This window comes from Antedon bifida, chromosome 8 (assembly GCF_963402885.1).
Source record: "Antedon bifida chromosome 8, ecAntBifi1.1, whole genome shotgun sequence".
NCBI classification, from domain to species: Eukaryota; Metazoa; Echinodermata; class Crinoidea; order Comatulida; family Antedonidae; genus Antedon; species Antedon bifida.
In genome coordinates, this window is record NC_136233.1 from 10,693,378 (window position 1) to 10,714,869 (window position 21,492).

Here is a 21,492-nt window from a genome sequence, read left to right on the forward strand (position 1 = left end):
GTAATATATTATTTACATAATGTATTTTTGCATAAATATTCTAGTTTTATAGATATTATTTATTTTAGTGATTAAAGTGTTTACACGTCAGACTGGAACTTAGTGCACGGAACCAAATTAGATAGATTCATATATTATATATAACAAACGATACAAAACGGAAAATCACACTAAAATAAGATTTTCTACCATTTAGTGGAGAGATTTGAAGATAGTAGGAATGAACACAATGTTAGGAGTAGTACAGTTCCTTAAGAAAAAAATAAATAAAAATGCATTGAATATATTAAAGATATATTGTTCCCCCAAAACAACAAACAAACACATTTTTTTGTTAGTCCGCCAGCCGGCGTTTCGATTTTTTTTTTCTAAATACTGAGCTCAAGTAATATAAGTATGAAACGCCATATGTGCCAAACTATTTATCTTGTTACTAATTTCTCTCTAGAACCAAACAAACCACTAGACCACAGAGGAAAAACATTTTATAACATTACAATTTGTACCAGCAACCACAGTTACTTTAATTATAGAGCAGGTTTCAATTAATTTACTTAAGCTTACATAATGAATATAATATTGCATTTAAAGTAAACAAGCTGCTTTGAAAAAGTTTCATGAGCTAAAATGTATCGGAAAAACATTATCTAATCTACAGTGTAGGTTTATATTTTAAAACTAAAAATTGAAGACCATAAAGATAATGTTTGGCAACGTTGTAGGCAGTGTTCATTAATACTGTATATCATCTCAGAGGTATATGCTATACATTATTATCAAATGTCTGTATGAATTTCATTGTTTGGAGTACATTCTTTCATTGTGTAAAGAGAGTGTCAATATGATAAAATAAACTACATTATCTAGATGATATGGTACTCAAAATATTTTACGAGCCAATTTTCAACCATTTTTGTTATACCTTTTTATTGCTAGGTCAGTAATGCATAGGATTAAACATAATAAAAATCTGCTTAGGCCTAATTTTTTTTATCTAAAATAATAAAGTAAATGTTTAAACTACAACATACTTAATAGGATATGTATCTATGGCACATTTCAGTTAATTCATGTGATATAGTTTTATCACATTTACACGATTCTCGAAATTAAATAAATAAAATAGTGTAATTGTCACTTTAGCAAAGCCATTAGAGAGTGTTAGTAATTTCTTCCATTAAAAAATGTAGTAAACTCTCCCAAATTCTGGAAATTCACAAATGTTTTACAATTTCCAAACTTTTGTCCTATTCTCTAAAATGCATTCTAAAAACCAGATTTCTGGGCCAGCCCATTGAATAGGTTGTCGCACATCGGGCCACCACAATGGACAGGTTATCATGGGACAGCCCAATGGTGTACCATGATAAGCTTCTCTTTGAATTGTTTTAATGAATACCATATTTATTCGAATAAACGGCGTTACGTGAATTTTACTACAAATATAATACTGTATATTGTTTGTGTATGCATGTATTTGAGGGGAGAATTTATTTCAAACGATGTTCTATGGGGTGTGCTTATTCGAATAAATATGGTAAGAAATTTAGTCTTTCTTGAAAACTAAATAACCAATACCTATTTCAGGAATGACATACAAGTATTAGGATAAAAGTTAAAAAAAAACGTTATTGTTTATTAAGCATCTCTCACGTAATACTCGCTAACTAAATTTAAATATTTGGCATCAAATATGAAAATAAAATCTTAAAATTGCACTTGGAAATCGGATGTATTATCGTATAGACGGGTTGAGATCTAAGGTGTCTATCTTGGTACGTAATTCAGTTATCCCTTTCTTTGCTGTACTAGCCAATTCCTTTACTTCGGTATTAATTGTATCAATCACCCATTCCATGGCTTCACGTCCCTGGGGGAAAATGAAGTTGTTACATATTAACGTTTATTTAGACATATGCTGGTAGTTGATTGATAAGTTAGTTTCCTTAGAGAAATATGTATTGCAGGAGAAGTAATAGAGTAAAGTATTAAGAAAATACTGTTATTGTGTATTACATTACTAGGTGTCGCCTGCTCAAGAGTGCAATTTTTGGGGTATTCCAGTGCAACATCAAAACACATGTACCTCTACATTGAAATCTCTTCACCATGCCTTCAACAAACACTGCATGTAGCCAAAGTAATTGTACCTGGTCATTTTGCCTCTTTTTAATTATTGTGCAGCACAACATCTATAAATGTCAGGTAGCTCCAGTTTTTGTAGGTTTAAGCTTAAATCTCAGTCTATACTATCAAACGTTATGTGACAAAAAAATGTGATGTGCCCATATGTATGGACATGATGATGTCATGTCACTAAAATATTTGGGTACATCATACTTTTTTTTGGTCAAACAAGTTTTAGACAGAGCTGTAGAGAGTGCATGGGATATACCTGTGTTAGTAAAGCTTTGTCTACACTATCAAACTTTATGACAAAAAAGTGTGATGTGCCCAAATATGGTAGTGATATGCACCAAAATATGTTTAGTGATATGACACAAAGTTTGATAGTGCAGAAAAAGCTTTAAATGGAGGTAATATTATTATTGCATAACTCTGGTAATGTGAATAGGTTTTTGGTCTGGTGCTCTTCTTCCAAATCCATAGTTATGGGTTCATATCATATATATATATATAAGTCTCTTAGAAGGCTTTTTTTTATACATAGAATCTATTTTGCATTGTTGAAGAGGGATGGCATGCTTGCTATTTTCATTTACAGTTTCATCACATATCTGAATGATGTTTAAACAAATCTTACCTTGTTTGCATTAGATGCCATTGTAGTTGTGACTATACCCTCCAGGTAGCTACTTAAGGAAAGTCCATTTATTTGCACTGCTGCCTCTTGTTTCAACATAGTCCTATATTAATAAGTATCAATTCAATGTTATTATTATATTTTTCATTACTTTGCGTAGTGATATTATACGATTTTTTAGGAACACATATTTCACCAAAGTGTGAAAAAACAAAAGCAAACTAATCCTAAACTGAAAAAAAAAAACAAATAACTGCATTGTGTTTACTAGCAATTTAATGTACACAGACTGGCTAGTACATAAATCACAGGTGATGTACACAGACTGGCTAGTATATAAATCACAGGTGATGTACACAGACTGGCTAGTACATAAACCACAGGTGCTTTCAATTATGTGGGCATCTAAATCCTTCTTCGCACTGGACGTGAAAAATGGTATATTTATTTTTTTATTTTATTTTATTCAATTTTCAGGCACAAAAATACATGACAACAAGACAGCGGTGCAGCACCCTGAGGATTGCCATGAGTGCAAAGCACTATCAAGATGGCTCTCCATATACTGCACTTTACCCAAGGTTTAGCCAACGACTCGGTTAAATTGACCAAATCAAGTCCAGTGCGATCAAGGCTTAACTGAAACACAACACCATGAGTACCAAACTTGCTCCATCCAGTACCACATGGAATGGATTGAATGATGGCACATACAATGGTTCTGGTTGAGAATAGGGTTGTACTTTCAGTACAGTATAAATACTGTAATAATATCTTGGATTTATAAAGCACTTGTGTTGTGAAACCTCTATAGCTCTGTCTACACTATCAAACTAGTTTTACCCAAAAAAAAAGTGTGATGTGGCCAAATATGGTAGTAATATAACATCATCATGTCTATATCTGGGCACATCACTTTTTTTTGGCACATAATAATGTTTAATAGTGTAGACAGAGCACATAGTACATTTACTACCCCGGTTATTTTTTTTTATTTTAGGATAAAACATGTATGGAAACATACTCTTATAATGCAGCTAGTAATCAGCAAAAAGTTGTGTCTGTCATGATTCATAGAGGGCCTACAGTTACCATGATTACCAATTAATTTATTCATCTGAATGTTATATATTCTAATATTTAGTTTTCATTATATTCGTTTCATTTTAAAGCTAGACCGTACTTACGCATCTTTGATGGTTGGATGAGGCATATACACAAGTTTTTCATCTATTGTTATAAGATTTTTTAATGTAAGCTGTAAAAATAATAAAACATGTTCAAATGTATGCTTATAATATATATGTACACATAAAAAATGTATATTCACACATCTGTTTTCTTGTTGAAATTTCTCCGAAAAATGAGGAATGACCTATACTGTATACCCTAGACATGCAGGCAAATTGAGGCTAAAACATCATTAAATTTTCCAGCTATTTTTAAGTTTGAAAATGGTTAAATTAAAAAATCATGGATTTCTTGAGAAAAGAAATTGAATTTCTGTAATACCACAGCACTATTGCAAGATGTCTACTGAAGCACTGATCCAACCACATGAGGTCAGCGGTTGGAATTATTGCTGTCCAGTAATTTTATGTAGGAATCCTGCAGTCATGAGTCCAGTACTAACAACACTAGACCCATGTATCTAGGTTCCATTGGATTGAATGATGGCGCAATGGTAATGAATAGTCTGGTTCGAGTAGGCATACTATACACATGCACATCACATTTTTTTTTATCACATAAGAGAGGGTGTCAATTTAAAATCTCTGTCACTAATAGTGTACTCACATTAACAGAATTTAATGTTAGTGTTTTGTTTTTAATATCAACTTCAGACTTTTCTTTGACATGACATGTTGGATTCATTCCCACAAGCTGAAAAACCAATAAAATATATAGTTAATGTTTGATGATGGTGAAGTTGAATAAAAAAATTTGATTTTATAAGATTTTAAAATAAAAAATTGTATTCAACTTTTGGATAATCATATACATACTGTATTGCCATTGTTTTGAATATTTAATCAATTATGATATCATCAGTAAAATCATGATACCATTGTTCATAAATATATGAACAATTGGATCAGCATTCTGTACCACCCCCTCATTCAACATTGCAGGGTTGTATCTTCAAAATCTAAGGGTTGATGGCAATAACAATAATAATAAGGGTAGGTGCCAGCACTAATGTTTGGATACGGTTAAATATTTTACTTAAATTAAGTTAAGGGAATTAGTGATGTTCAGCAAAATGTCAATCAATCAATTTTGCAAAAATGTTGTTTCATCTATTTTATAATTTTAAGGGATGGGTGGTGAGTGGTAGTCTCCACTATTTTACTACATTTCTCCCTTTATCTTCACATACTGGCTGCATCTATGCCATCTTCTTAGTTGACCATCGTCTTTAATCACCATTTTCCTAGAGGGTTGTTTCTTTTTACGTTACGTTACGGGAAATAGGGCCAGAGGCCCAATCAGGTCAATAGGCGTAGATATAGCACAGGGATTGCATCTACAACTAGGTGTAGACGTAGCCACTGCATTACCTTTATCCTTAACAAAAGCCCTGCATACTTACACTAACAACCCAGCCTGGTAAGCCCCATTCTGTAGTCAGTATCCTATCGCTTACAATCTTGCCAGTTGGTAACACACTTCTTTCCACAACATCTACACCTATTACACTTGGATTCATTGGGTTTGGGTATTTTCTCCATGCTGCCTGACTCACGGTTTCCCATGGATGGCTATTGATGGAAAATAACAACAGTTAATGCCTACCCGAGCCTACAGTAGCTGGGTCCTCCAGGCCTACTTTCTCTACTACTAGGTAAACTAGTAGTTTTGATTGACAGACGATCAGGGCCAGACGATCAGACTTATTCTAAGACAATCAGGTACAAACGCGTGTGGTACTAGGCCTACATTAATAATCAATAGGCCTAGTAAATTTTATAGGCCGGCTATGATGATTTACTACACTAGGCCTACATACAGGTAGGCCTACTAGACCTCTAGTAACTAAATAAAACATAAAGGCCTATATTTTCATAGGCCTAGCCTAGGCCTAGGGCCAGGCCTGCCTAGCCGCTAGTAGTACTACTAGTAGTAAGTAGCTAGGCCTAGCTAGCTAGCTAGGATAATAATAAATAATATTTATTATGTGTTTGTTTAATAAATAAAAATGAATTAATTCGGCCTACGTTTTGTGAGCCTTTTACAATTAATTGAGAAATGTTAGTATAAGTATCCGTATTCTATAGCTAGGCCTAAGCCTAGGCCCATTCGTTGCAATTCTGTGGATGGACACGGGCGGACGCCCACGTCGTCGTGTCACAAATTCTGCCGGTGTCTGAGCTTGGCAAACCCACACTCTCACACGTGTACTGTGACTTAGTAAATAGAGGCCTACGTACTAGTGTAATTCGATAGATGATATCTCTAACTAGAAGCCTGATAATCTATTAAATTATCAAAATTATACATACTAAAATACGTGTTCTGAACTCCAGATTTTCATAGTTAATAATTTCAATTTCATACAACGAAACTACTGTAATCGATTCCTTCGAGGCTTCTGGCCGTCGTGGGAAGAAATGACGTAATAATTTAGCCGATTTACTAAAGATCGTCATGGTACTACGCGTTTGTAAACCTTGAAATATAGTTTTTTTTAAATCTATTAAAATGGGTTGTACCTCTTAAAAACTGAAATATGAGACTAATTAGAAATTAGAAAAAAAAAATTACATAAACCGAATTAGTATTGTACTACTATTTAAATTTGATAATGAATCTTAAAATAAGGTAGGACGGGTAACCGTAACAGTCAAAATAATTAATGCGCATTGGTTACGTCATGATGAAACTTTTTGGTTGAACTTAAGGTTTATGATTGGTTGATCGTGGAGAAACAACTTTGACCCGGAACACGTTAATTGATTGATCAGTGGAGCATACAAAGGTTATCTACATGGAAACAGCAAATTGAAAACAAGATGGCGCTTCCCTATACTACCTAGAAACAAAACATTGTTCTGATTTAGTTTAAGGTAAGTGTCACAGGTTTTCCATCTGCTGTATCATTAGATAGGTCTACACTAGGCTAGATGGTGGCCTAAGTAGGTAGGCGAAACAGACCAGAATTGAGAAATGAATGATACACACCATCATGTATTGATGATATGGAAATGAAAAGAAAGGGGGAGATTGGTTGGTTGGAGAGAGTGAGTTCGGGCCGGGCGCCCATACGAAAGAAAGGGAAATAGGCCTAGCCTAGGGCTAGAAATTATTATTTATTAAGTGAGAACAATTATTTTAAAACGTAATAATGGGAAGTTGGCATATTTTGATTCCTAAGCCTACTACAGTTACACTTTTTGTTTCAATCTTGTTAATAAAAATTATTTCAATATTGCTCATCGATTGCTTTTGTTTCTTGTCTTCTTTTTTGGTGCCGCAACACACATTCTAGACTATGGCTTATACTAATAGGCAAGAACCTATACTATAAATACGATACTTAATTTAATTAAGTATTTATAATATATTATTAAATAGCATTTTCTTTTGTTTAAAGAAGGGTCATCCACATAAATAAATCACGATGCCTACAGGCTTGGAAAAGCAGACGGCCAAAAGGGCTACTGATTGTGGTGACACACCATTGTACGACAGCAAAGTAATGGCTCCTAGAAACCCAAAGCTAATTCGTGGAGTACAAGAACCAGAAAAGGTAATAAATTAAAATGAATAATATATAAATTATGTTTGAAATTTGATTTATTCATCATAATTTTTTCATCTGATTAATAACCTGTAGCGCTAAATAAACTCTATTTCAAATTTGATTTTAAAATATTTTTAATTTTTCTCTGCATTTCTGACAAATTTGTGATCCCAAATAACCATTTAAATCACTGAGTGGTTGTCGTTGTCAAAATACAATGTGCCCAGGCTCTCAAACCTTCAATATACAACAGTACTCAGTAGTTGGCTCAAGGTCATCAGCACTAGATAAAATAACCATTGTTTTGCATTTATTATTATTATTATTATTTATTCAGGCAAAAGATACATTTTACAAAATATAATACAAATCAACAAATTAAACAAACACAACACAAAAGAAATATAAGTCACTAGCTGCCAGGAAAGCACAAAAGCAGCCTAAGCCAGTGTCACCAATTAGGTGTGTACCTCCAACCAGTGACTATTACAAATAATACATATAATATAGATGATGATAAAGTTAATATCTTAAAAAAATAAATAAAATTATATTAAGCCTATAGTTTATATGTATGTAAATGCTAAATTTAATTATAAATAAACAACTATAAAATAAAATTATTTTTTAATTTACATTAAAATATGTTTTAAATCTATAGTAGTACTATAATATTTCATCCCAATTGTTTATCCCAATTGTTTATTAACTTAATCAACGGGTAAGTAATGTTCCCTTAGGTTACTTTTAAATGTACAGTACTCCATTTGCACCGTGATAACTGGTTAAATGGTGTTTTACATGAACACCAAATCGATTGATTTTAACTGTTATTTCCAGGCTACCATTTAACTGGAAAATTTGTCCTGTTTCTGCCAAAAATGTGTGGATAATTTATTCACATGGTTATTTATTAATTAGTTATTTTTTCTCAACAGAAACTATGGTATGTTATATTACTATATTAGGTGAATAATATTTTCTCCCTTTTTAAAATCTTAGCTGACGCCGTCTAGTTTTATGAAGGAAATGGAGCAATCAACAGAAGAGAAACTTGCAAACACGCATGTTATGTGCATACCACAAATTATTGAACTTCTAGATATGGGTGACACTACGTATCAGATGATGTCAGAGGTCGATATTGATGAACCAATGTTTCAACCATTTCCGTCAGAAATTACGTTTTTAAATTACAAACCATTTGAAGTCTATGAAGTACCATTAGTTTTAAGAAACAATGACAAAGTGGGTACACATTTCAAATTTTATTATTTTTTATATTTGAGACAATGACTATTCAATCGCAAACAAACTTGCAACGTTTTTACAGATTGGAAGTGTTTCTTTTGCTCTGGAAACAGTTACAACCAATTGTGTTACTTTTTTTGTGTTCAACTTTTATGATTCTTCCTTTTTCAGCATTTGTTATGTCTTCCATGATAACAAGCATCTATATAAATATTTCTCAGAGTACTATTGGTTGAATTTTGTTGTTTTATTTTGTATTTATGTAGGTACCACGGTTGGTGAAAGTAGTTCAAGCAGGTTCTCCCTATTTTAAGATAATCAGCCCCCACGATGTAGGCCATAAAGTTGCCCCTGGAATACCAACAATCTTTAAAGTTCAGTTTATCCCAGAAGAGAAAAAGGTTTGTAGTGCTTTACTTCAATTGCCTCTCCACAATATATTTGTAGATGTATTTAGGCGTGGTTCCCACTGCAATGATGTATCAGCGCATTGTCGTATTGTGTAATCACAAGTGGGAATCGACGGCGTCAACAGTAAACAGTCGGTACGGGAAATCAAATCAGTTTGATTTCACACAACAAACTAAGACAAACGCAAGAGAAACATAGTACAGCGCTTAGTCAAGTAGTCGTTAAAAATTGATTTTATGCATATGGGGCAAACACTTTGGGTATTTTATTATGTTGTGTCAGTTGCATTGCGTCGCTATTGAGGGCCAAACTTTAGTCTAAATTTATTGTTTAAATCATAATTTTATTGAAATTATAAATTAGTTAAAAATTATATTGCTTTTTCTATCTCTATCACTTCTTTAAGTCACTAAGTACTAGTGTCAACTTATTCAAAATAATGTTTTCTTAATTTTTAAGGACTACATCCACGAGTTGGTATGTGTGACTGAGCGTGAGAAGTTTATTGTACCTGTGAAAGCCATTGGTGCGCGTGCACTGTTAGATTTCCCCGACAATGTCACGTTTCCGACTTCTCCCGTGAAATACCGATCTACAAAGATGCTTCTGGTTCGTAACGTGGGTAACAGAGAGGCAAAGTTTTCCTTAAATACAGATGGGTATGTTGATTATTAATTTTGAATAGTAATAGTTTGTTCTGTTTTAGAGTAATTTGTATCCATTGAGGCTTGGCCACTTTTATACATCACTGTTGTGGTTTTTATTGGAGTTATAGTACCATATTTATTTGTACATACTCACTCCTGAGGGCAATCAAAGCATTTTGATCAGAACGTCGAGAAACTCAACAGTTTTATCAGAACTAATATATGTGGTGTACCGCAAACTTTATATCAATATATTTATTTGAATAAACGCCCCAGGTTATTTATTGTTCAACACATATTCTTAATATACAAGAAGTGATAAAATATAGTACAAATTGTATAGAAATGCTTTGTCTCAGTTAATACATTCTACTGCTAGTATTACAAAAAGAAATATGTTGTAATACAGTATTGTGCGTATATGAATATGGCAAGGCATTTATATGCAGAAAAAAAACGCCCCTTGGCATTTATTCAAGGGATGGTGTTTGCGGTAAACACAAAACAGTTGGTCAAACAGTTACTAAATAATAAGATATGCATAGATAAACACTTTAATTTGTATTTCTTTTATTTCTCTAGGCCATTTTCAGTCAATCCAGAAAATGGAATATTACCTGTTGGTGATAGTATGCAAATTGAACTGATTTTTAAACCAATCAAAGTCGGCGACCACAGCAGCAGCTTAATCATCAGCTACGACACTAATGAAAACGTACACGTCAATCTTTATGGATGTGCCACTGATGCCAACGTCCGATTAGACAAGAGCTCCTTGCGTATTGAAAATACATTCATTTCAATGGCCAATCAGAGATCCGTTACTATAAGCAACAGGAGTAACGTAATTGTGCATTATCAATGGAAGCCGTTTGCTAGTTTGGAAGAAGAAATACAACAAAAGGAAAGGTATTGCTTTAATTAGTAACATCTCCTTGAAAAAGAATTGCCGCCCTACAAAAATACCCAAAAATGGTATAAACAATAACTTAATGATCAACAATAAAAATGTCACAAAATCATAGTATCTTTACAATCTGCAAAATCAGTATACCACCTATTATACATCCAGTTTGTTCCAGAGGATAAAATATGCAATAGTGGAAAGATGTGTCCCAACCGAGTCTTGAACTCATACTGAAACATACAGATTTAGACTAGGCAATCTATCTAAAAAAACAGCCCAAAGTGAAACAAATTGCAAACAGAGATTTTTTTTTTTAGATGGTCATATATTATGAGGAGATAAACATTTGAACATCACACCTCTGTCACTCATCCCAATGATATGCAAATTAGCTTAAATATGCAAATTAGGGTGAATCGACAGCGTTACCATATTTCAAAAACTACTACTAGTCAGAGAGAGTTGATTTTTTCACTGATTTATTCAAAATGTTTATATTAATATTTGCTCTAATGAAACATTTTACGAAAAAATGACCGGAAGTACAATATTTTGACCCTCGACCCTATTTTTCAATGACTCAAATGACTCTGATACAGGGTTCCTATAGTCAACATTTGTAATTCCCAAAATCACATCTTTGTCACACACCTCGAAAGTATGCAAATTAGTAGTACAAATTACATGTAGGCACCGGTACATTTTTCCTATCATCTTGCACGAAGAAGTCACACAAGAAGAGCCTAAACAAAATCCCTTTTAAACACTTAAATACTACTATGGCACTAGTTTTTAGGTTTAATTTAAAGGAACATACATTGCAAAAAAATACCAGCTTTCAAGAAATTAGAAGCAAATAAACGATATTCCTGGTGTGCATGCGGGCTAAGTAAAAAAACAGCCATTCTGCGATGAGAGTCACAAAGGAACAGAATTTAAACCAATCAGATTAAAATTTGGTCAAAGCAAGTCCGTCCTTTTACTGTATGTCAATGTAAACAGACAAGTTACCCACCATATTGTGATATGATGCATGTATATATGTATCGCTTAAAGATATCTTTAAAAAATAATATTAGAAATCAGGGATGTAGGTTAGTTGAAGTATATGGTGCAAAAGCAGTGAGTGACTTCGCAAAATATATTCTCAGAAATTTTAAAAATAAAAATTTTCTTAATTGGTTATCCGCACTTGCCGGATAACCCCTTGTTATTGTCAGGATCTTTTTTTTTTTCTTTTTTTTTTTCTATCTTATTCTTCTTTCTTTCCACGAATTTTGTTAGCAGCGTATCTCTATCTTCTGGCCAACATAAGATTGTATAACTTTGTCATAAGATTAACCTATAGCTGTAGATGTGTGTGTTTCGACGATTTCGGAGTTGCGCAGCCTAAGTTACGCGCGATTTTATGAATTTCAATGATTGATCATAGATTAAAAACCAAAAGTCATTTTGTATTGAAACTTAGTGAAAATTTAAGTCATATCAAGCGCAAACTTTCTATGGATTAAAAATGGCGGTTGCGCGAAAACATCTTTCTTTTGCTTGATTTATGTTTTTCCAGCCTTTTCGAGTAAATTTATCAACTTTTCAAACAATTTCGACTTAAAATCATAAGAGCACGTAGAATTAGACAATTTGCGCGCGTTTTTGATGAAAAAGTTCAAAATTTCGTGAAAATTATGCCTTTTTTTAAACTGTCATAGATTCTAAACTACGTAATGAACTTTTTTGAAATTACAGATTCTGGAAGGTGATAAGTTTTGGATATCGAATCATGAATCAATATGGCTAACCGGACATTGTGACGTCATCGTATGGCCACTCAAATATAAAATATAGGATTTTTGTCTCTTTCGTCATAGCGCATCACATTTAATAGAGCGCATCTACTTATCCGTATTCCATTTTTCACCATTTCTTTATAATGTCTAGGTCAATCAATTATCTTTCACATGATTTACCATTTTTAAAATTGTGATGACGTCATCATGGTCAAAAGCGTCATTAACTTTGGTCACTTATTTTCACCCATTCTGAACTGTATGTAGTACGTATACAGTATATAGTGTATACCGTATATACTTTGACGTGATGCAGAATAGAGAGCGCACTAACATTTTTTTCAATAGCATAATCGTTTTTCTGCGCGTAATATTCTAACGTATGACGTGCACGTGGCTTTGGGATGCGGATAACCTAACTCGTCCGTAGTGACGAGTTCAAATCTAGTTGGTTTTGTTTTTAGTATATACTGTAAAATCAAATCTCTAGAATACAATACAAAATGTTATGTTGCAAAGCATGGATTAAATATTGTAATATGTTATATATAATACAACCTATTCCTCTACCATATTACTACTTCATTTTCTTTTCTTTTTTTTTTTCGATAAAAATAGTTTATCATGTAGTTGTGCAGTTTTCAATAATTTTGGTTAAGATAGTTTCCTCAAAGGAAAAATGAAATAACAATACAATTTTTCAAATTTAATCTCTTCCTGACGATTAGTTTCCTGAAATTTATCAAATTGCGGTAATTTGTATGTGTTGTTTTAGTTGATTTCTGAAAAATCAATTGTTTTGAATACAATGCTTGCTTGCTTGTTTCCTTTTGAGAATTATGAAAAATATTTCCTTATATGGTCATCTACTTTTAGACCAGCACTTAAAGTGATAAACTATTTAAAATTATAAATTAATAAGTAGTAATCTCAATACTTATTTTTTTTGAAAATAATATTGATGTTGAAACTGTGTGTAGTTGGTCGCTTTTTTGTAGATGCTTTATTGTAGAATTCAATTTTGTTGTTTATTTCTGTGCACTGTTCTGGATTGACCAACTAGCATAGGTGTTAGGTCTTTCCTTGCCTTTTTATTTTATTTTGTCTTTTTGTTTGTTTTGCATAAATGGCAGAAATTGAATAAATAAAAAAATTAAAAAAACATGAAATATGCAATATCTTGAAAACCACTGATGCTAGAGAGTTGATTTTTTCACAACCTTATTCAATGTACATATTTAGATTCGCTCTAATGAAACATTTTACGAAAAAATGATCAGAAGTATGACATTTGACCCTTGACACTATTTCTCTATGTTGGCTATTAGAAACCTGTATCCCCAGTCATTTGAGGGCAGAACAAAGTCTCTACAGACATTTTAATTTCATTATAATTATATGCAATACTGAGAAATGGGGTTGAGGGTCAAATGTTGTACTTCCGGTCATTTTTTCGTAAATATTGTTTCATTAGTTAGAGCAAATATAAATATTTCTGAATAAATCCGTGAAAAAATCAACTCTCTCTGACTAGTAGTTTTTGAGATATGGTAACCCTGTAGATTCACTCTAATTTGCATATTTAAGCTAATTTGCATATCATCAGGATGAGTGACAGAGGTGTGATGCTCAAATTTTGATCTCCTCATCATATGTAAAAAAAAAAATCTGTGTTTGCAATTAGTTTCACTCAAAATGATAGATTGCCTAGCCTAATTGACACCTCAGCATATTAGGCTTTATGATTACCAATGTTACAAATAGGATATCTTTGATCTCCCCTAATGGTCCCTTTTTGTCGAGTGCTGCTACCAAACAGCGCTCTTTCGCCTGTCCACAGTAACAGTACAACAGGGTTACCCCCTACTGTTCCAAAAGATTCAATGGGTTCTTTAAACTGCAAACGATATATACACACTAAACCTCCAGCTTTATTGTAAGACATCATATACATATTACTGTACTACTACTGTTTTTCTTACAAAGATTTTGCCAAGACTTGGAGTCAGAAGAAGTCATGGATCATGATAGGTTTCTGGCTGAGTGCATTTCAGATCCAACTGTGAGAGACAAAATGGCCATTCTCACTCAGACCTTCAACAACAGACGCAAGGTACAGTGTGAATGTAGCTCTAATTAGGAGTTTAAAGAGTTTTTTCACTAGTTCTACACTAGTTTTTTATGAAGCAAAATATTTGAATTTGTTTTGAAATAACAAAATATAATTGTCTTTAATAGCTTATTGAAACAGACAGTATGCTGTTCTCTGACGATGTGTTTGTCATTGAGCCTTCAGAGGGTGAAATTTGGCCGAATTCGTCCGCCGAGGTCAATGTAATTTTCAAACCCCAGGAAGCTACTATATATTCCCGTACAGCATACTGTGACATTACTGGACGTGAATCCCGACTACCGTTGAGGATTCGTGGTGATGGTGTTGGTCCAAAATTGATGTTTTCTTTTGATTCACTTGATATGGGCCATATTTTTATTGGATCAACACATACATATGAGGTAATATATTATACCAACATTCTGTATCATTTGGTAAAGAGCTATGGTCGCAAACGTTTGTGATCAAATTTTCAAATAAATTGTAGCAAGTTTATTCAAAAATACCCAAAGATGGGTAAGATTAAATATTTACAAAAATGATAATTACAAAAATTACAATCAAAATGTAGTTAAAAATTAAATGAAACTAAAATTACAATTAAGTTGCCCTTTATAATGATTTTAATAGTATTTGTAAAATAAGTACAGTTCTTTGTTAATACTAGTACATACTAGATACTGAGTTTAAAATGTCATCAATGCCAGAGGAAATGTTGATGTAGGATTGGACTCTCAATTAAGTTCTGTCTACACTATCAAACTAGTTTAACAAAAAAGTGTGATGTGCCTAAATACGATAGTGATATGATGTCAGCGTGTCCATATATGGGCACATCATAATTTTTTGTCACATAAAGTTTGATAGTGTAGACAGAGCTTAAGTCAAAATATACTCTAGGGACAGATGATAATTTTTTTTTTTCTCCATTCCTAGGTAGTAATTTCAAACACTGGTGACATTGACGCATCATTTAAACGACTCAAATCACAGACAACATTTGGTCCGTGCTTTAAGTTTAAGCCTAATGAGGGCGATATACAAACTGGCAGTCACCAAGCCATACTGATATCATTCTGTTCCTCACTTTTGGGTGACTTCGATGAAGTGTTTGAGTTTCACGTTGACGGTTCACCAACGCAACTTCAGCTTAAGTTCAAAGGTTGCGTGATTGGGCCTACCTTTCATTTTGATGTCCCACGTCTCAAGTTTGGAACTATTTCATATGGTAATTCAACTGTTGCATTTATTTTCTATACACCATTAATAGAAATAAATGTTAATGAATAATTGTGTGCTAGGGTTTTTTTTGCTGTTGATTAAATATTCTAAGCAGTTTATTAGAAAAAGATGGCATGAATGAAACAGATTTTATGACACTATTTATATTCTTTTACAGGATTCACAAATATTCAGTGCGCAACATTAGTCAACACAGCATTGGTGCCGATGAAGTTTGCGTTGCGTGTTCCTGGAGATGGGACTGACGATACAGTATGTGCATCTAATGGTGATACAACCCTGGGCAAGACTGGACACAGTAAATTTCCAAAAGAGTTTACAATCACACCAGATAATGGCACGATAGATCCACAGAGTGAATTGAAAATACAGGTTGGTACTGATAGATTCAAGTGATACGGTTATAGGACACATTTGGGACCCAACAAGGTGTCCCCTTAAAAGAAGTTTCCTTAAAATAGAGAATTTGCTGTAGTGTTAAAATATATATTGCCCCTCATTCATTTCACAGAAAAGAGTCCCCTTAATAGAGGTTTCCCAAAGGAGAGGTTTTAATACAACAAAATCTGTAAGGTTATTCAGAGGGTTAGATTAAGTTATATTTAGGAAGTAGTTTGGCTATCTTTTACATAGACAATTATTCATCTTATGCATTATTCATGATTTCTGCCTGAGACTTTGAATAATACAAATTTTGTTTCCAAGAATGTATTAAAAAACGAGTATTTGTATTTGTTTCTTATAGATTCAGCTAATAGCTAACACTTTGAAGAAGTATGACATGGCAATGGTGGTAGATGTTGATGGAGTGGGAACAGAAATACTCTCTCTACCAATCACAGCTAAGTATGTCCGCATGTTTCAATTGGAATAGGCATGGTTACTTTGCTCTCATAGGTTTTCATTGTTTTTCCCAGTGCTTACTATTTGATTCTTTAAAAGTTTTCTTTATTCAAATGCAGAAATTTTGATTATAACTAGGCCTACTATATTGCATTCATTTACTAGTCCCTTCAAGCAATGATTAAGCTTCTGATTTGTGATGACTAAAGACCTGCAGAATAGGCATATTGTGTCGTAGGTCGTCGCAGTGATTTAACATGATGTAAGTTGTAACTAGGTCCTAGCTCCTTATGCAACTGTCCCAAAACAATTGGCTTCCTGAAAACCTGAAACTTTCCGAATCTTCCAATAGCCTCTTTCTGACCACTATTGAAAAGGAGACCAGACTTTCCATGGAACCTGCCATTTTGTTTCAGCCCAATGATTTTGTGTTTTGTAAGCATCAACTATTATAATTACAATGTTTTTCTTAAAATTTAGATGCGTAGTACCTCCTGTTGTTGTCGTCACCCCTATACTAGACTACACTCGATGCTTTCTGGATTTCCAATATGAACAGGAAGTTAAGCTTTTCAATGATTCTGACCTGCCTGCCAAGTATGACCTAATTCCACAGGTAATTGTTGAATATCTGGCAGTGTCACCACTGCTTTCTACACTCAATTAAACTAAAGTCATACTTAAGCTCTGTCTACACTATCAAAAAATGTGATGTGCCCATATTTGGACACCTTGACATCATATCACTACCATATTAGAGCACATTACACTTTTTTTGTCAAACTAGTTTGTTAAGAACAAATTCCAGTTTGTGGATTGTAGAAAATAATCATGGAACATGAGTACAGTGTTGTTATGGCCCTCTATTGCTGATGCAACTACTGAGCTTTTTGTGGAAAACCAAGTTTGATCTCAAATTTTGAGCAATGAATCTGAAATCTAATCATTTAAAAAAATGAATGGTCCATGTGAACAGTCAATGATTTTAGCATATATAATCCCTATGTATGAACCTTAGAATCGAGTCTAGTAGCTGAGCGGTTAAGGCGAACATAACCATGAAATTGGCACAGGTTCAAACTCTCCTTGACCCAATGCTGGTAGTAGAACAAGTCTTCTCGGATAAAGACGTAAAACTGAAGTTCTAATGTACATATCTGAATCATGTGTACTTTAAGAAACCCAGTTCATATTTTTTTAGGGGGTTACCCCGGAGTACTTATCCATCTCAGGAGCCCCTGTCATAGACAGACAAATGAGCACATCTTGGCACAAAGGAATCTTTGGAAGATAAAAATAATTGTCAGGGCTAGTCCACTGCGGTTATCATATTCTATATGATAACCGTAGTAGTACATGTGATAAGCACAATATAAATACAAACCAATTATCTCTTTTCTTTAGGTTATGGATGACTTAACCGCGATTCTGTACACAAGTCCTGAGCCAACTGGTATCATACATCCACACTCTGTCAGTAAAGTACCCCTTGTAATCAAGCCACAAGGCTTGGAAGAACTAGAAGCCATTGCAGAGTTTGGTATATTTGGTTCCTCTGAATCACCTCTGGTAGGTCTTTTAGTTAAAACCAATATACTGAGTGCAGTCTTTCTAAATGTTTAATATTGTTAGAGCACATTTCTTTATGTGACATTCTTTGAGGGAATCCATGGTCAATACTTGCAGCAAATATTTAAATTATAAGAAAGAATGCACACAATTTTTAAAGAAGAAATTAATGAATGTAGCATGAATTGATTGAGGTGGATATTGAATTATTTATTGTCATATTCAGCACAAGTCTCTATTTTCCTTAAAATTTAGAACAAATAATCTTTTAATGATAATTTTTTATTGCTTAAATATATTTATTCCTCTGTACTACAGTATGTTGTGGATAGGAATTATTTTTCAATTATACTAGAATATGTCACTAACCTTCTTAGTGGTGTGCCATCTGCATATCAAGCCAAAGATTTTGTTTTTCTTATTATCAGTAGTTATACACTTTTAAAGGATTAAATATCATTTTCATTTACAGCAAGTTCAGTTGATGTGCATAGGGGAAGGTCCAGTAGTACATGTGACCCCACATGCGATTGATTGGGGACAGACCCAAGTGTTAACAGACGTTACAAGGGTGGTGGAACTTTCCAATGAATCGCTTATTCCTGCAGAGTTCTCATGCTCTTTGGTAATGACATGCACTTATTGACCAATTAGCAGATTTAGTGAACACTCTGAAATAATCATATTAAAGTTTAGCTTTAAACTAATCTGTTTTATTGAATAAAGAATGAATATACAAATAATCACAAGATAACAATTGAGCATTTGATAAAATGATAAGTAATATTCTAATTCAAATTTGTACTGAAAAACTTAATTGTATGCAAGCAATAAATCTATTCTGTGTCACCTTAAACATAAGTTGCATGAAATAGAATGTTAGACAAAACCCTTAAAATAAAATGTACTTCCCATAGGAAAATTTGTTTAGGATTGTTTTGATAAAGATATATTCTTGAATTTTGAATTACATACAATAAAAAAAATTTTCATTTTCAAAAGGTGAGACCAAATTCCTTGTGGAAAGTGGAGCCAGCTAGTGGTGTTATCCCACCAGAAGAAACATTACAAGTTAAAGTGACTGTGAACTTAGATGATTGTATAAGGTATGTGAATCCATGCTTTAAAACTATTGTAAGCAAGAACCAAATGGATATCATTGACATTAGGTATATAGATGCTTCTAAATTTATTGTTACTGATACAAGAATAACCATAAAGCTTGTATAAAGTATAAATGACAAACCTATATTCATCATTTTGTTGGTTTTTATCATATTAAAAAATCAATTGATCAATTTAAAAATCTATATACTGTATTTAAGTTACTGCCAGACCATCTGGAGGAAGTGCTTGATACTAAGGTTAAAAATAAAATAAAGTTATTTATGAATTATAAATTACTTGAAAGCCCCAGTCGTCTAGTGGTAGGATGTTAGCATTTTAAGCAGATGGTCTGGGTTTAAATCTTGGTTAAGATGACTTTATCTCATTCTCACAGACTTCCTCATCTAGTGTAATTTCCACTTGATTAATTATTAACCCCTGCTATGATATCTGTTGGTGGTTTGTACTGATTGTCCCTTTGGACCAATGCTTCCTTTTGGGCCTATATCACCTGCTACCCCTTTTTGTCCTTTGGGTCCTACTCTTCCAGGAAGTCCATTTCTACTATCTATTCCTTTGTTTCCTTGTTCTCCTTTTAGGCCAACTTCTCCCTTTTGACCAATGTTTCCTTTTGTGCCTTTAGTGCCTATACTCCCAGCCTCTCCTGCTACCCCTTGTGGTCCTGCTTTTCCAGGAAGTCCATCTCTACCATCTGATCCTTTGTTTCCTTTCTCTCCCTGTTGGCCAGCATTACCATTTATGCCTACTTCTCCCTTTTGACCAATTTCCCCTTTTAGGCCTGGTGCTCCAATAGGACCAGGATTGCCTGGAATTCCCGGAATTCCTGGTGAACAACAACCACATTGTTGGGTATCTAGCTCAACAGCTGCATGAATACTATAGATAATGGATATTTTTATGGCTAGAGTAAGGTACATTATATCTGAAAATAAGTAATTAGAAATCATATATATATATCCTAAGCTCACTAAATTGAAGTTTCAATACCGTAAAACCTAAAAAAGAAAAGGCTTCTTTTTCAGGACTCTTTGGTGTTCTACTTTTTTAAAAGGGCTTCAATGGCATTTTTTTCCAAGATGGGCTTCTTTTTGATGAATGCTGTAAATTTTGTGAAAGCTAGAATTGCCTGCCAATTTTACATATTTGTAAACGAAGAAGATGCGCACCGCTTAGAAGACAATAAAATAAGCTGTAAAACAAATGTATAATATTTGTACACCTGTGTGGAGAGAGGTGTCTTGCCTAAGGATACAAACAATGCGATGAATTTTGGAAACGATCTCACGATCCAACACGCCCCTATATTAATACTGCTATTACATTATAATGCTGTTGATCATGTACATGTGGTCTCAACATGTGTGTGAGACACACCTAAAAAGAGGAGTTACAATAGTGTTTTATTTCTTGTATTGTAAAAAAAACGGTACTTACGTGCTTACTTACGAACAGACTTATGACAGACTGACTGATAAATAAACAATCAACTATATATAACATTATCAACTGAAGAAATATTCTAGGCAACATCTACTAATAACAATATTAATAGTTATTGTAATGGGATATGTAAACAAAGCAAACCAGGGAAGAGTGAAATTACAATCTTTAACTTCACTCTTCCCTGAGCAAACACTTATCTTGATTCCAAAAGCATTAAACTGAACAATTCTTATACTTGAAATTAACATACAATCGCTGTTTTTTTTATTAATAGAAACATTTTAGTATGCCAAGAACTTCATGTTAGGATAAGCCTACTTGAAGTATGGCTTTCAATTGTTCATGAAAATAAACATTCTCATTTGTTATAGAGATTACTTCCGAGTTGGTTCAGATAAATTGTCATTTTGTCAAATTGTTATTTTCCTGTACAATTTTTTTTTTCCTGAAATATATGTTTTGGGGGAATTTTTGTTGTTGTTGCTTAATGTTGTAATGTTACTCAATATAAAAATGGTATACACGCAGTATGATCAAATTTTGTAACATAAACAACATATCTTAAGGCTGCTGCACACGATAAACGATAAAAAGATAAACACACTTAAAAGTAATTATTTATAAAGATGATCTTATATTTGATATG

General features: G+C 33.2%; 3 protein-coding genes across 4 annotated transcripts in view; 1 reads left to right on the top strand and 2 right to left on the bottom strand.

The window, feature by feature from the left end:
- Positions 1-998: 998 nt before the first annotated feature.
- LOC144850015 (PRELI domain containing protein 3B-like) lies at positions 999-6,366 on the bottom strand. The gene is made up of 6 exons (XM_078707177.1): positions 6,268-6,366; positions 5,358-5,526; positions 4,562-4,648; positions 3,952-4,022; positions 2,765-2,867; positions 999-1,870 (listed from the first exon to the last, which is right to left on the bottom strand). Exons 1-6 carry the CDS (start codon positions 6,318-6,320, stop codon positions 1,736-1,738), a joined length of 618 nt encoding a protein of 205 aa, XP_078563303.1. The 5' UTR covers positions 6,321-6,366; the 3' UTR covers positions 999-1,735.
- Positions 6,367-7,385: 1,019 nt separating this feature from the next.
- Positions 7,386-21,492, top strand: part of LOC144850592 (hydrocephalus-inducing protein homolog) — a 55,405-nt gene continuing 41,298 nt past the window's right edge. For both annotated transcript variants that reach the window (XM_078707907.1, XM_078707908.1), the window contains exons 1-14: positions 7,386-7,514; positions 8,511-8,756; positions 9,026-9,160; positions 9,630-9,829; positions 10,400-10,726; positions 14,495-14,621; positions 14,747-15,022; positions 15,558-15,849; positions 16,021-16,235; positions 16,609-16,709; positions 17,187-17,322; positions 18,111-18,275; positions 18,748-18,900; positions 19,278-19,381. In XM_078707907.1, the coding sequence (XP_078564033.1) occupies positions 7,386-7,514; positions 8,511-8,756; positions 9,026-9,160; positions 9,630-9,829; positions 10,400-10,726; positions 14,495-14,621; positions 14,747-15,022; positions 15,558-15,849; positions 16,021-16,235; positions 16,609-16,709; positions 17,187-17,322; positions 18,111-18,275; positions 18,748-18,900; positions 19,278-19,381 (2,606 nt within the window). The remainder of the gene's footprint in view (positions 7,515-8,510; positions 8,757-9,025; positions 9,161-9,629; positions 9,830-10,399; positions 10,727-14,494; positions 14,622-14,746; positions 15,023-15,557; positions 15,850-16,020; positions 16,236-16,608; positions 16,710-17,186; positions 17,323-18,110; positions 18,276-18,747; positions 18,901-19,277; positions 19,382-21,492) is intronic.
- Positions 18,944-21,015, bottom strand: LOC144850593 (uncharacterized). Its single transcript, XM_078707909.1, has 2 exons — positions 20,838-21,015; positions 18,944-20,325 (listed from the first exon to the last, which is right to left on the bottom strand). The coding sequence occupies exon 2, from the start codon at positions 20,318-20,320 to the stop codon at positions 19,814-19,816; it is 507 nt and encodes a 168-aa protein (XP_078564035.1). The 5' UTR covers positions 20,321-20,325; positions 20,838-21,015; the 3' UTR covers positions 18,944-19,813.

What these genes read in the sequence shown, in the direction of transcription:
- LOC144850015 (XM_078707177.1), bottom strand. Translation starts at nt 6,320, where the DNA reads ATGAAATTGAAATTATTAACTATGAAAATCTGGAGTTCAGAACACGTA. An exon ending in AGTTCAGAACACGTATTTTA is followed by an intron (nt 5,527 to 6,267) that starts GTATGTATAATT and finishes TTCCATCAATAG; the next exon opens with CCATCCATGGGAAACCGTGA. An exon ending in TACCAGGCTGGGTTGTTAGT is followed by an intron (nt 4,649 to 5,357) that starts GTAAGTATGCAG and finishes TTGGTTTTTCAG; the next exon opens with CTTGTGGGAATGAATCCAAC.
- LOC144850593 (XM_078707909.1), bottom strand. Translation starts at nt 20,320, where the DNA reads ATGTACCTTACTCTAGCCATAAAAATATCCATTATCTATAGTATTCAT.